The following is a 13362-nucleotide window of genomic DNA, read 5'->3' as shown; positions in this document are numbered from 1 at the left end:
AAAGAAATAAAAAAAAAAAAAAGGCCCACACAACAGTTAACAGAGTTGCTGCATTAGAATTCAGCAGCAGAACTATGGGGAGTCTTAAAATAGGGACTAGTATATGGTATGGTGGTTATGCCACTGGACTCCCACATGGCCAACTGTGGCCTGAGTCCCAGACCCTGTGGCTTGAAAATCATGCTGGGCATGTGTGTGTGCGTGCCCAAGATCCCAGAAGGAGAAGGGATTGTGGCGTGGCCATCCACACCAGGAGGGTGAGTGGGATGGGGGTGTGGTCTCTCCCTTTCCCTCTCACTGCCTCTGCCTCTCTCTCTCCCCAGCAAGCGCACACACCTTAAGACAAAAACCTCTAAAGAAAAAAAAAAAACTGCAAAATAATCTAAAATAAAGATAAAACTATTTAAAGATCCAAAAGAAAACAGAGAGATTATGTTAAAACAAACCTTAAAAAAAGAAAAGTTAAAAATGATAAAACAGGCCAGCCCATGGCATGGTGGTTGGGGTGACTAGATTCCACATGGCCAACCGCGTGGTTTGATTCCTGGACCTGGGAGCTAAGTGCACCAAGTCCATGTATGCAGATCTCAAACTCTATGAGGAGAAATAGAGAAGCGACTGCAGCATGGTTAGTGAGGATGCTTTCTCACCACCACCACCACAACTTCCCCACCACCGCCAGTCTGTCTCTCTAGGGCAGTGCCCAACAGAAAATACAAAAGCAGAAAAAAAATGACAATATACTTTTCAACAGAACAGAAACTTGTTAACAGTGGAATGATATTCAAACTGCATGTGAATAAAGTTAATTGTCAATCTAAATCTAAGATATACTAAAAGAAATTTATGACATAGCTAAGTATATCTGAGAAATCCAAAGTTGGTTTAACATCAGAAAGTCCAGCAAAAATATCTTTCTAAAACAGAGGTAAAAATTTCAGGGTATAGCCAGTAGCAACAGCACAGTGACAACACAATGTTCTGCAGTGCTGAAGCCATATGGGAAGGTCCTGAGTTCATTTTCTATGGTCTCCCTGTGTTTCCCAGTGCCCAAGTGCCCATAATCCTGGCTGGCTGAGACTAGGGATGGATAATGGTGTGAAGACCATGTTTGGGGTGACTGTCTTTCTGTCTTTGTCTCCCTTTCTCATGGAACAAAAACAAACTTTAAAAAATTTTTTTAGGGTAAACAAAATCCAAGAGTTGGGCTGTATTAGAAATCTAAAGAATGTACATAAGGTAAGTAGAATACAATCTCAGATATAAGATCAAAACAGAAAAATAAAAAAAAGTTTTGATTAAAATTAATGAACAAAGACTTTACCAAAATAAATGACAAAAGAGCATTATGAGGGAACCAGCAGTTAGTGTAATGGCTATGTTGCTGGACTCCCACATAGTTGACCGCGGTTTGCGTCCCGGACCCGGTGGCTTAAAACTCAGGTCGGGCGCGTGTGTGTGCGTGCCCAAGATCCCGAGAGGAGAATGGAGGAGAAGGGATTGCGGCATGACCATCCCCCCTGGGGGGTGATTTCTCGCTTTCTGTCTCTCCATCTCTCTCTGTTTGTCTGGCGAGCGCACGCGCCCTATAGCGAAAATGTCTCCAAAAAAATTTAAAAAGAGCATTATGAGATGTGAGGGGAATAAATGGAATTGAAAGTCTACTCAGCCCCTGTATGGGAAGAGGAAAAAGGTACTGATCAATTTTGTTGAGTTAAAATAGATATATTTTTTATAATTTTTAAAGTAATTATAAATAATACAGAAAAGACAAACAGAAAAGACAAAAAACCCAATATCCATTAAAAAGAAGAAAATGGCAAGAGACAACAACTAACATGAAGAACTAAAGAACAAAAATAACAAAGTAGATAAGTAAAATGGTAGACTTAAACCTATCTATATTTGTCAGTAATTCAATCATGTAAATGAATTAAAGGTTCATATCAAAAGATGGCTGCTACATAGGATTAAAAAAAAAACTCACATAAATTTACAAGAGTTATATCTTCTTTAAAAAGATTAAAAAAAAAAAGGTTGAAATAAAGGGTAGAAAAAATACTTCTAACCATGTAAATTCCAAGCACTGATGGCTTTACTGGAAAGCTCTACCTGGTAAAGGACAATTCAAATCTTTGCACATATTCAGAGAACAGAAAGAAAAGGTAAACCTCTCAACCCATTAAAATTAAGATAATACTGATACTAAATCTGAAGAGGAAGAGGAAAGTAAAACTTAGAAGGCCAACCTTACTAAAGAAAACAGTCAGAACACTAACAAAACTTTAATCAATCTAAATCCAAGATACACCAAAAGAAATTTATGACATACCTAAGCATATCTAAGAAATGCAAAGTTGGTTTAACATTAGAAAATCAATCACTGTGATTTCAAACATTCAGGAATCTGATACATGAATCTTTAAAAACCCCAAATCAAGTCATAGTTAACAATTAAATGTTAAAAGCATCCTGAGACTTCACAATGATACTATCATTACATCCCTCAACACCAGGCCAAATGATTAAACACAAGAGGAAAAAACGGCATAGCAGTTGTAAAGGAAGAAAAATGTCTCAGTTATACCTGAGTATTTTAAACTCAAAGAAAAGGAAACCACAGCATGGCAAAATTTTTAAGATACAGCTAAAAGCAGTGCTTAGAGGGAAATTTTTAACACTAAATGTCTGCATTAGAAAGAAAATAATCTCAAACCAATGGCATTAGCAATCATATTAAGAAACCAAAAAAAGAACAAATTAAAACTGAATTAAGTAGAAGAAATAATCAAGGGGCAGAACAAGGACAAAAATCAAAGAAATAGAAGAGGAAAAAAAAGGAAAGAAAACAATAGACCATTAGCCAGACTTCCAAGGAGAAAAAAAGAGAGAAGACACAAATTACTAGTATCAAGAATAAGACATTGGAACCAGCAGTTAGTGTAATGGCTATGTCGCTGGACTCCCACGTAGTCGACCGCGGTTCGCATCCCGGACCTGGTCGCTTAAGACTCACGCCGGGCGCGTGTGCGTGCGTGCCCAAGATCCCGGGAGGAGAATGGAGAAGGGATGGCGGCGTGGCCATTCCCCCGGGGGGTGATTTCTCGCTTTCTGTCTCTATGTCTCTCTCTGTCTGTCTGGCGAGCGCACGTGCCCTATGGCGAAAATCTCTCAAAAAAAAAAAAATTAAAAAAAAAAGAGTAAGAATAAGACGTGACATAAAGATATTAAAAGGAATACAAGAAAATATTATGGGGACCAGCAGTTAGCGTAATGGCTATGTCGCTGGACTCCCACGTAGTCAACTACGGTTTGAGTCCTGGTCCTGACAGCTTAAACTCACGCTGGGCGCGTGTGCGTCCGTGCCCAAGATTCTGAGAGGAGAAGGGAGGAGAAGGGATTGTGGCGTGGCCATCCCCCTGGGGGGTGATTTCTCGCTTTCTGTCTCTCTGTCTGTCGAAAAAAAAAAAAATCCCCCCAAAAAAAAAAAAAAAAGAAGCCTTAAAAAAAAAAAATTATGAACAACTTTTCACCAATTAAATTAACCAATTTAGGGCCAGCCAATGGTGCAGTGACTAAGGCAGCTAGATCCCAAATGGCAGAATCCCCAGTTCCAGTCCTGGATCTGGCAGCCTGAAAAACCTGCCCAGTGCGTAATGCATTCATGCCCAAGGAAAAATCCTTAAAGAATTATGCTTTTGGTTTTTCTTGAGAGATTTTTGCTGTGGAGTGCATGCACTCAATGGAGAGACAGAGAGACAGAAAGCAAGAAATCACTACCCAGGAAGGATGACCAAGCCATATTTCCTTCTCCATTTTCCTCTCAGGATTTTTGGGTCCAGCAAGTGGTGGGGTAGTCAAGGCACTGGACTCCCACATGGCCAACTGCAGTTCAAGCCCCAGATCCAATGGCTTGAAAAATCACACGAGGCACATGTGTGTGCATGCCCAAAATCCCAGGAAGAGAAAAGATTGTAGTGTGGCCATCCACCTGGGGTGTAAGTTCTCACTTTCTCTGTCTGTCTGTCTCTCTCTGTCAAGTATGCACTTTTTCCCCCTATGGGCGGGGGGCGGGGGGGGGGAGGAGGAGATAAATGCTAACTGTTATTTCTACAGCAAATAAAATAAGCTCTTCAAGCCCAATGCCACATAATGCCAGTGACTTTGTGGTAAACTGTAGGTTCCTGTCCAGGTCTACCCAAACACAATGGGTATGCTCATGGGTGATCCTGGCTGGCTACAGGGCTAGAGGGAGGACCTTGGTATGGGAACTCTGTCAAGGCTGCCACTCCAAACCCTCCCATCACCTTCCTCTCGCCCTATTGCCTCCACCTGAAGAAATGAATGGATACAATTTGGGGAAAGGAAGAATAAGCTCTTAGAAATGAGGTACAATCTTTCCCCTACTTGCTTAAACTTTCATATTCCTAGGTTATTGCTTTTGCCTATCATTACTAGGTTCTACAATGTCAAAGAGTAACAGATATTTGTTCAGGAATCACTTCTAATGAAATTAAATGTAAATACAGGGATGTTTCTAAACACATCAGCAGCCTATTGGAGAAATATAGTCTGACACTTTATTAGGTTGTCAGGAAAGTCATGAGATATTTTCCAATGTTTTTCTATGCAAAAATGTGTCATAGGGACCAGCAGATGGCGTAATGGCTACGTTGCTGGATTCCCATGTAGTCAACTCCCGTCTGAGTCCCGGATCTGGTGGCTTAAACTTATACCGGGTGTATGTGCGTGCGTGCCCAGGATCCCAAGAGGAGAATGGAGGAGAAGGGACTGCGGAGTGGCCATTCCCTCGGGGCGGGGGGGGGGGGGGGTGTGTGATTTCTCGCTTTCTGTCTCTCTGTCTCTCTCTTTCTGGCAAGTGCACGTGCCCTATAGCGAAAATCTCTCCAAAAAAAGAAAAAAAAAATATAAAAAAAGTGTCATGACTTTCCTGACAACCTAATAAAAATCTTTAAGATTATACTAATATACTAAATATATTAAAAGTAACTTTTGTTTTCTCCAATATAAAAAGCGTGATAAAAGATGCTTTGATTCTCTAGACTTTCCTAGTTAGCAGGCAAGAACTTCTTGTCCTTGTGTCTGCTGTGGTTTTAGTGAAGCAGAAGCCAAAAAACTGCACTGTTTACTTCCTTATTTGTCCAACAAATCATCATCAGTGAAGTTAGCAGCAAACTGAACTACCCTGAAAGGAATGTTTATTAACTAATTATATTCCAAGCCAGTCGAGGAGAGCCCATAGTAGTACAGAAAATATGACGTAGCTCTAACTTGCAAAAATAAGAGTTACTACCAATTTCTCCAAACTTGGTTCCTCTCTAGAGCCAGAAATATAAAAGAAGTCTCTGTAGTAATAAAAGTTACATATGATTTTTAACGATTACTTTTGTCCAACTGAGTATACTACTAAAGACATTCAAAAATAAAATTTCTTTTAGGCCTAGTAATTACATAAAGTTGCCCGTGGTGCTTGTTTACTTTCCCTTAACAAAATGATATCAAATTAATTAATGATAAAGATTTAAAATGAAACCAACCAAACAAATTAAAAAAAAGAAATATAAAATTGACCCATTCCTCCCGTATCCTATAAGACTGGAAAATACAGAAATCACTCTTAGAGACGGCATATATACATACATACTTTCACTGATGGCATTTTAATGGTCTGGTAAGAGATTTATTATCCTGTATGTTCTATTTGTTTATACTCCAAAGTATACATGGTTTTAACCATACTAACTGTTACTTATAAATATCATCATCACTTAAATAAAGCAGTAACAGTGTATAAGGCTTAAGGCAGGTTTGTCATTATATTTAACATTCCAGCAGAGCTGGAAGCAGCTCAGTTTTCTTTAGTTATAAAATGTCCAATCCCATGTCTGATCATTTGAGTACCCTGCCTAATAACCATGGATGACATAACAGTGAAAAGTTTAAAATATACAAAAACAGAACACTAAAAAGTCTATGTTTCTTATTTCTATAAAAAAATACACCAAATTCAAGTCCACAAGTTTTATACTGAACATCTATTGTATTCTTTGGCACTGGAAGTTACTGTGGTAGTTTTAAAAACAGCCATAGGACCAGCAGATGGCATAATGGTTACATTGCTGGACTCCCACGCAGTCAAATGCAGCTGCGAGTCCCGGATCCAGATACTTAAAAACTCACGCTGGGTGTGTGTATGCATGCATGCCCAAAACCCTGAGAAGAGACTGGAGAAGGGATTGCAGCATGGCCATCCCCCTTCTCACTTTCTGTCTCTGTCTCTCTGCTGAATGCATGCTCTCTATAGAAAAAAATCTCTCTAAAAAAAAGATATAGTCATTCTACAAGCAACAGAATCTCTTTTTGTTTTAAATGACACAACATACAAGATCATAGCTATCCAAATGCATGTCATCCTCCAAAGCATTTACCTCAGGAGACTTTAAATGTGTTCAAATACTCAACAATTCTCTCAAAGCCGGATTACAGGCTACAGAAGAACATCAATGAGTACATATCTAGCATTGGCACCACACAGAAGCTGTTTTCAATACAAGTAACTGTGTTCATTATAATTGTCTAATAACATTTTTTGAAGACCCAATCTCCTCTACCCAATGTTAAAGAATTGGTTATCAACAAAAATACTTATAAAAATGGATCACAGATATGAAAACTAACACCAAAAGTATTTCATTTTTCTCACCAGAACTATTTCTACCATGACTTATACTATTTAATGTTATTATTCATAAATTCATGGTTTTCCAAGCTGACAGCTTAAATTTAGATATGTGAATGAAATCTCTAATCCAAGGAGCTAACAACTTTCAAAGATTAAAAACTAAAAAAAAAAAAAAAAAAAATTAAGGAAAATAATTTAAAAGGAAAATAATTGAATAACTGACAAGACAATTTTAAAAAATGTTCTATGTATACCTGAAATTTACCTAGTAATTAATCTAAATTTCATACCATTCACAGCTTTTTCAATCAGCTCTTCACAAGCATCAAAATCACCCTTCAACACCAATTTGTCGTGCAGATCTGTTAACATGGGGTGTTCCAGTGCAATCTTGGTTTTCTTCTGCAGTGATTCAAAAGCCTCTGTATAATTGTGCTGTCTGAAGTGTTTTAAGCAAAGGCGAATGGCTTCCTGTTCACGGTACTACTAGAACACAAGAAAAAATATAAAAAAAAGAGATTTGTTTAGTTGTTTCCATACAAAATGTTAACAGTGAAAATAACTAAGTATTTACTATGTCCCTAGCACCCTACAAACCCTATTCAAAAGGTATCATTAGTTCTGTCTTTCAAATAACAAAACTGAAACCTAGTCTACTGTAATGACTGTTGAAGGTAACAAAGTATATAGCCAAGACAAATGAAACCAGACCTAATTCAAGAGCTTGAACTTTGAAGAAAAGAACAACTATTTACTAAGGCCCATTTAAGATGATAAAAGTTATAAATCCTGTGACATCTACTAATCACATTACAATGCAGATACTGAAAGCACAGAAATCATTTAAAAATATACATAAGGGGTCAGTTGGTGGTATAGTGATCAAGGCAGTGGACTTCCACATGGCCAACCATGGTTTACATCCTAGACCTGGTGGCCTGAAAATCACACCAGGCACATGGGTAGCACATGCCTAAAATCTCAAGGAGGAGAGAATGGAGAAGGGACTGTGGAGTGGCCATCCCCTAAGGAGTGATTTCTCACTTTCCCTCTCTGTCTCACTCTGGTGAGCCCATGCATCCTACAGTAAAAACTTGAAATAAATAAATAAAATTTAAAAACACATAAATTAGATTATACATTTAGTTTTGTTTTTGTTTTGTTTTGTTTTGTTTTGTTTTGAGAGGTTTTTGCTAAAGGGCGCGTGTGTTTGCCAGAAAGACAGAAAGAAACAGAGAGACAGAAAGCGAGAAATCACCCCCCTAGGAGAGATGGCCACGCCACAATCCCTTCTCCCTCTCCTCCACTCTCCTCTCGGGATCTTGGACACGCATGCACACACGCCTCGTGTGAGTTTAAGCCACCGGGCCCAGGACTTGAATCACGGTCAACTACATAGGAGTCCAGAGACATAGCCATTACGCCAACTGCTGGTCCCAGTTTGGGATTCTTTTAAAAAACATTTATTTATTTAATGTTATTTGTTGTCATTTATTTTTTAATGTTACCAGAGAGACAGAAAGAGAGAGAAGGAGAAAGAGAGAAAGTGAGCTGCCAGGTTTAGGACTCAAACTGTGGTCAGTCATGTGCTGGCCCCAGTTTTTGGTTTTTGATAAGCTATTATTTGAATGATGACTATTATCAAATGTATAGGTATTTCGAATCTACAAATAGGTTTTGTGACTCAAAAAAATCATCAAAAGAAAAATAAATTTGGTCATTTTCTAAACCTGAGCTATCAGGTTTATCTATTCAATAGGTATAAAGCAAACAACTCAGTAAACTAGAATCCGATAGGTGGAGGCTCAATTTACTACTTTTTACTTTTTCTCCCTAAGAAGGATGCCAAAAAATACAAGCTGATAAAAAATTTTTAAAAAACCCTACAAACACATATTCTGAGATTTAACAAAACAAACAGATGTCACTGAAAGAAGCACTGTATGATAAGCAACAAACAAAGATTACTTATAACCAGTACAGTTTACAAGGCAGGAAAATAAAATCTTCAGGAAGATCTGCAAGACTAAAAGCACATCAGTTAATACCTGACATTTTACTAATAAAGGATTATTAGATCTATTTCTCACACAACAGAATTAAACAAGACTTTACCTCATCAAATAATTATAGAATCATTCTATAGCCATATTAATACTATTGTAATAGTTTCTTCTTTAAGGCCCCTAATAAACAAGATTCATCATAACTAACTATATGACAGTATATTGCTATATTAAACAATAACCCCCTTTATTTTTAAAAAGATTTTTGCTATCGGGCACATGCACTCACTGGAGTGACAGAGATAGAGATAGAGATAGAAAGCGAGAAATTTTCCTCTAAGGGCGATGCCCACCTGCAATACCTTCTCCATTCTCCTCTTAGGATTTGCGGCATGCACACACACACGCCCAGTGTGAGTTTTAAGTCACCAGGTCTAGGACTTGAGCCATGGTGAACTATGTAGCAGTCCAGCAATGTAACCATTATGCCATCTCCTGGTCCCAATAACACCTTTTTATAGCACTCTGGCTTTAGGAGTCTCAATCATATCCATATCTTAAATTTTCTATCAGGCTGAAAAACTGTCCCATAGAAAACATGTTTAAAGTATTTACATCTGGGACCAGCAAATAGTATAATAGTTATGTAACTCGACTCCCACATGGAAGACCACAGTTCGAGTCACGGACATGGAGGCAGGGAACTAACGCCAGGGGCATACACATGTATGCCCAGAGTCCTGAGAAGAGAACTAGAGGAGAAAGGATTGAGGTGTGGCCATCTCCCTTGGGGAGGGGGGTTGATTTCTTACTTTCTGTCTCTCTCTCTCTTGCGCGCGCACAAGCACATGCGCCAATAGCAAAAACAAACAAACAAACAAACAAACAAAAACTCTCTTAAAAAAAAAAAGAATTTAGGGACCAGCAGTTAGCGTAATGGCTATGTCGTTGGACTCCCATGTAGCCGACCGCAGTTTGAGTCCCGGACCCAGTGGCTTAAACTCACGCCGGGCACGTGTGCGTGTGTGTCCAAGATCCTGAGAGGAGAATGGAGGAGAAGGGATTGCGGTGTGGTCATCCCCCCCCGGGGGATGATTTCTCACTTTCTATCTCTCTGTCTCTCTCTGTCTGCTGGCGAGCAACACGCCCTGTAGCAAAAACCTCTCAAATAAATAAATAAATAAAGAAAGAATTTATAGGACCAGCAGTTGATGTAATGGCTATGTTGCTGGACTCCCATGTAGTTGATCACGGTTCGAGTCCCGGACCTGGTGGCTTAAAACTCACATGTGTGTGTGCATGCCTAGGATCCCGGGAGGAGAACAGGGAAGAAGGGATTGCGGTGTGGCCATCCCCTAGGGGGTGGTTTCTTGCTTTCTATCTGTCTGTCTGTCTGACGAGCGCACGCACCCTATAGCAAAAAAAAAAAAAAAAGATTCACATCAATAGAGTTTGAAACAAAATTTATGGTCAAGAGAGAATAGTAATACAACGGTACACTGTAGCCAGACTGCCCAAGTTCATATGCTGGTGGTACTTTATAACTGTGTGACCTGGGCAAATATTTTAACTCTCTGTGCTCAGTTTTCTCATCTGTAAAATAATGAGAAGAATAACTGTACCTATGTCAGAACTATAAATATTAAATGAGCTATCAAGATTGCTTAGAGTGTAAATGCTTAATAAATGTTACCTAATTATGTTTATTATTATTACTTTCAATATTTTTAATTATTCTTGGGAAAAAACAAGAAATGAATACATTTCTGCATTTATAGGCATTAAACATAAAGTCAGGATTAAAATACAGTCCTACCTTGCTGTACCAGTTGAGGCAGGGCTGTACTACATCAGGGTCATCAATACCACTAAGTTCAACATACCAGATGCTGAAGTTAAAGCTGGGTCCCCAGGATAAAAGTGGAACTTTAAGGAGGGAAAACACAAGAAAAAAATCAACACAGTTCAAATAAAACTTTAGAAAAAGTCAAGTTACTATTCAACTCTGTAAGAATTCATTCAACAATTTTTCTGGGCATCTTCTATTAATATAAGCTTAGCATTCTTCTGGGTGCTAAGGCTATAAATGCAAAAAGAAACATATTAGCCATCAACATGAGGTTTTCTTAGTTAATAAAAACACCTTAAGAGAAATTTAAAGTGGTCATATATACATCCACAAATAAACATGTCCAAAATTAGATGATCTAACAGGTAAATTTTACCAAACCTATAAGCAGCAAATAAATGTTATATAATTTAAACTATATCAGAGCACAGAAATAGACTGAAAGTGTGATAATCTATCAGTGGCATAATCATGAAAACAAAACTAAAAGAAAAAGAGAGTTAAGGCCAGTCATAGCTATAGATACATGTTCAAATTTTTTTTAAAAATTCAAAAAATTCTACCAAGTTTTCATTGTAATCAAACAAACTTCATTCCAAGAATAAAAGACAGGTCAATAATAGAAACTATATTAATGTAATTTATTATCTCAACAGAAAAGAAAAACATGTTTTATCAATAGATGCTGAAAATGAATAAATAAGATATATGTTATGGGACCAAGAGGTGGCATGGTGGTTAAGATGCTGGACTCCCAGTGACTGTGGTTTGTGTCCGGGACCTGGTAGCTTGTTTTCTCACTTTCTCTCTCTCGTCAAATAATAACAACAAATTAAATAACTCTTAAAAAAAAAGATGCTTGTTCAAGTTATTCCTATTCTTAAAAGCATTAATACATATAAAGAAGAGAAAGCATCAGGAAACACCTTTATCTAGATTTTTTTTTTAAAGGCATCAAAAACCTTAAAAATTAGGTCTAACCCCACGGCCTGGTGGTTAAGAGAGCTGGAACTCACACGGCCAACTGTGTGATTTGAATCTTGGCACTGGAAGCATGAAAAACATGCCAAGTACATGTGCACATGTGTCCCAAATGCTCACAGGATGGCCAAATGGAGGAGAAGGGGTTGTAGCATGACCATGTCCTACTCAGAGGTGCTTTTTCCCTCTCCCTCTGACAAGTGCACATGGTTTCTGGCAATTATTTTTAAAAAAAAAAAAAAAAGTCTTAAAAATTAAGCCAAGTGGAGAAATATTAAGTATTCTCAATTAAGTCAGAAGACTAGGAGGCCCGTTATCTCTATTATTCAACACTATTATATAGGAGATGTAAGTGCATTAAGAAGAAAATAAAGCAAATTAAGAAGTCAACTGGCCCAGCCAAGGTAGCACACACTGATTGATGCTTCTATTTGGCAGGCTGAGGCCACATGGGAGGCCCAGGTTTGAATTTTGGCCCATCCTAAAGAAACAAACAAAAAAAATTTCCAACGAAAAAGCAGGGAACAAACCAAAGTCAAATGTGGTATGCCTATAGCCCCAGCAACTTGCAACTTGGGAGGCTAAGGCAGGAGAATCATGAGCCTGAGGCCAGGAGCAGACCCTGGCCAAAAGAGAGCTCGGCACCATTATGTTCTGTAAGGGAATCCCACATGGGATGGTTTCTGGTTCAAGTACAGACTCCCCAGACTAAGCTGGCCACATACCTCCCCAGGATATGGAGCTGACCGAAAGCTGGGGGGTAGACCATGGCATTATAACCCTGCTGGAGATGCAGTCACTACCTCTCTTTGTCACTGTCTCTCTCTCTCTCTCTCAGAAGAAATAAACAAAAAGAGCTTGACATGGTTAGTGTGCACCTGTACAATCCCAGCTACTCTGGAAGCTGAGGCAGGACGATCATGACAGCAAATGCTGTCTACAAAAATACCACATACCCAACTGCCCTCCACATACACACAGAAAAAAAAAAAGTTGAAAGATGATATCACTTCACCTATAAAATTCAAAAGACTCAACTGAAAAACTTTAAAAAGTTTATAGACAGGCAACATAAACTTTTCCTATATCTGTAACAACCCATTAGAAAGTATAACCAAAAAAAACCCAAAAAAAAACAAAAAAACCCAAAAACCCTGAAGATATCTCAGAATAAAACAACAAAATCGCTAAAAAAATATATATAGTAATTATAGGTTTGATGTTAATGTAGAAAAAGGAAAGTAAATCTGTGGAACAGAAAAGAGTATCCAAAACCTCCTAAGTATTCAGAGAAACTTCACAAGGTTAAAATAACACTTCACAGGGCCAACAAGTGGCATAGTGGCTAAGGCACTAGACTCCTACATGGCTGATTGTGGTTCTAGTCCCAGACCCAGAGGCTTGAAACCCACCATCAGGCACATGTATGTGCATGCCTGAAATACCAAGAGGAGAATGGAGGAGAAGACAGTGCAACATGGCTATCCCTCCAGGGGAAGATTTCTTGCTTTCTGGTAAATACCCAAATCTAAATAATCAAAGGTTTTCTATCAGTTTCTCTTTTAAGAATAAAATGACATCCTATGGGGAAAAAAATCAGTTATTTTAGTTCGCCCATAGTCATTTTAACTCAAACAGTTGTATAAGTTCTTTTCTTTCATATAACTATTATGCTTTGATATATAGCAACTGCTTTACATGTACTTCTCACTTTATCACAAAAGATATTCTGTCTCTTTCTGTCTCTCTGGTGTGCACACACACTCTGAAGCAAAAATCTCTTTTAAAAAAAGGGGGGGGGGGACCACCGGTTAGGGAAATGG

The 13362-nt window shown here is 38.3% G+C and overlaps 1 protein-coding gene across 4 annotated transcripts in view; it reads right to left on the bottom strand.

Moving 5' to 3' along the window:
- MKLN1 (muskelin 1) overlaps nt 1–13362 on the bottom strand; it is a 390424-nt gene that overhangs the window by 88948 nt on the left and 288114 nt on the right. For 3 of the 4 annotated variants that reach the window (XM_006158840.2, XM_006158839.3, XM_027775878.1), the window contains 2 exons: nt 10526–10635; nt 6994–7186 (listed from right to left, as the gene is read on the bottom strand). In XM_006158840.2, the coding sequence (XP_006158902.1) occupies nt 6994–7186; nt 10526–10635 (303 nt within the window). Of the gene's footprint in view, nt 1–6993; nt 7190–10525; nt 10636–13362 lie in introns of those variants that run through there. The other variant, XM_027775879.1, reaches the window with a different exon arrangement.

This window comes from Tupaia chinensis, unplaced genomic scaffold, assembly GCF_000334495.1.
Source record: "Tupaia chinensis unplaced genomic scaffold, TupChi_1.0 Scaffold000610_1, whole genome shotgun sequence".
NCBI classification, from domain to species: domain Eukaryota; kingdom Metazoa; phylum Chordata; class Mammalia; order Scandentia; family Tupaiidae; genus Tupaia; species Tupaia belangeri.
This window is presented reverse-complemented; position numbering and strand designations above follow the sequence as displayed.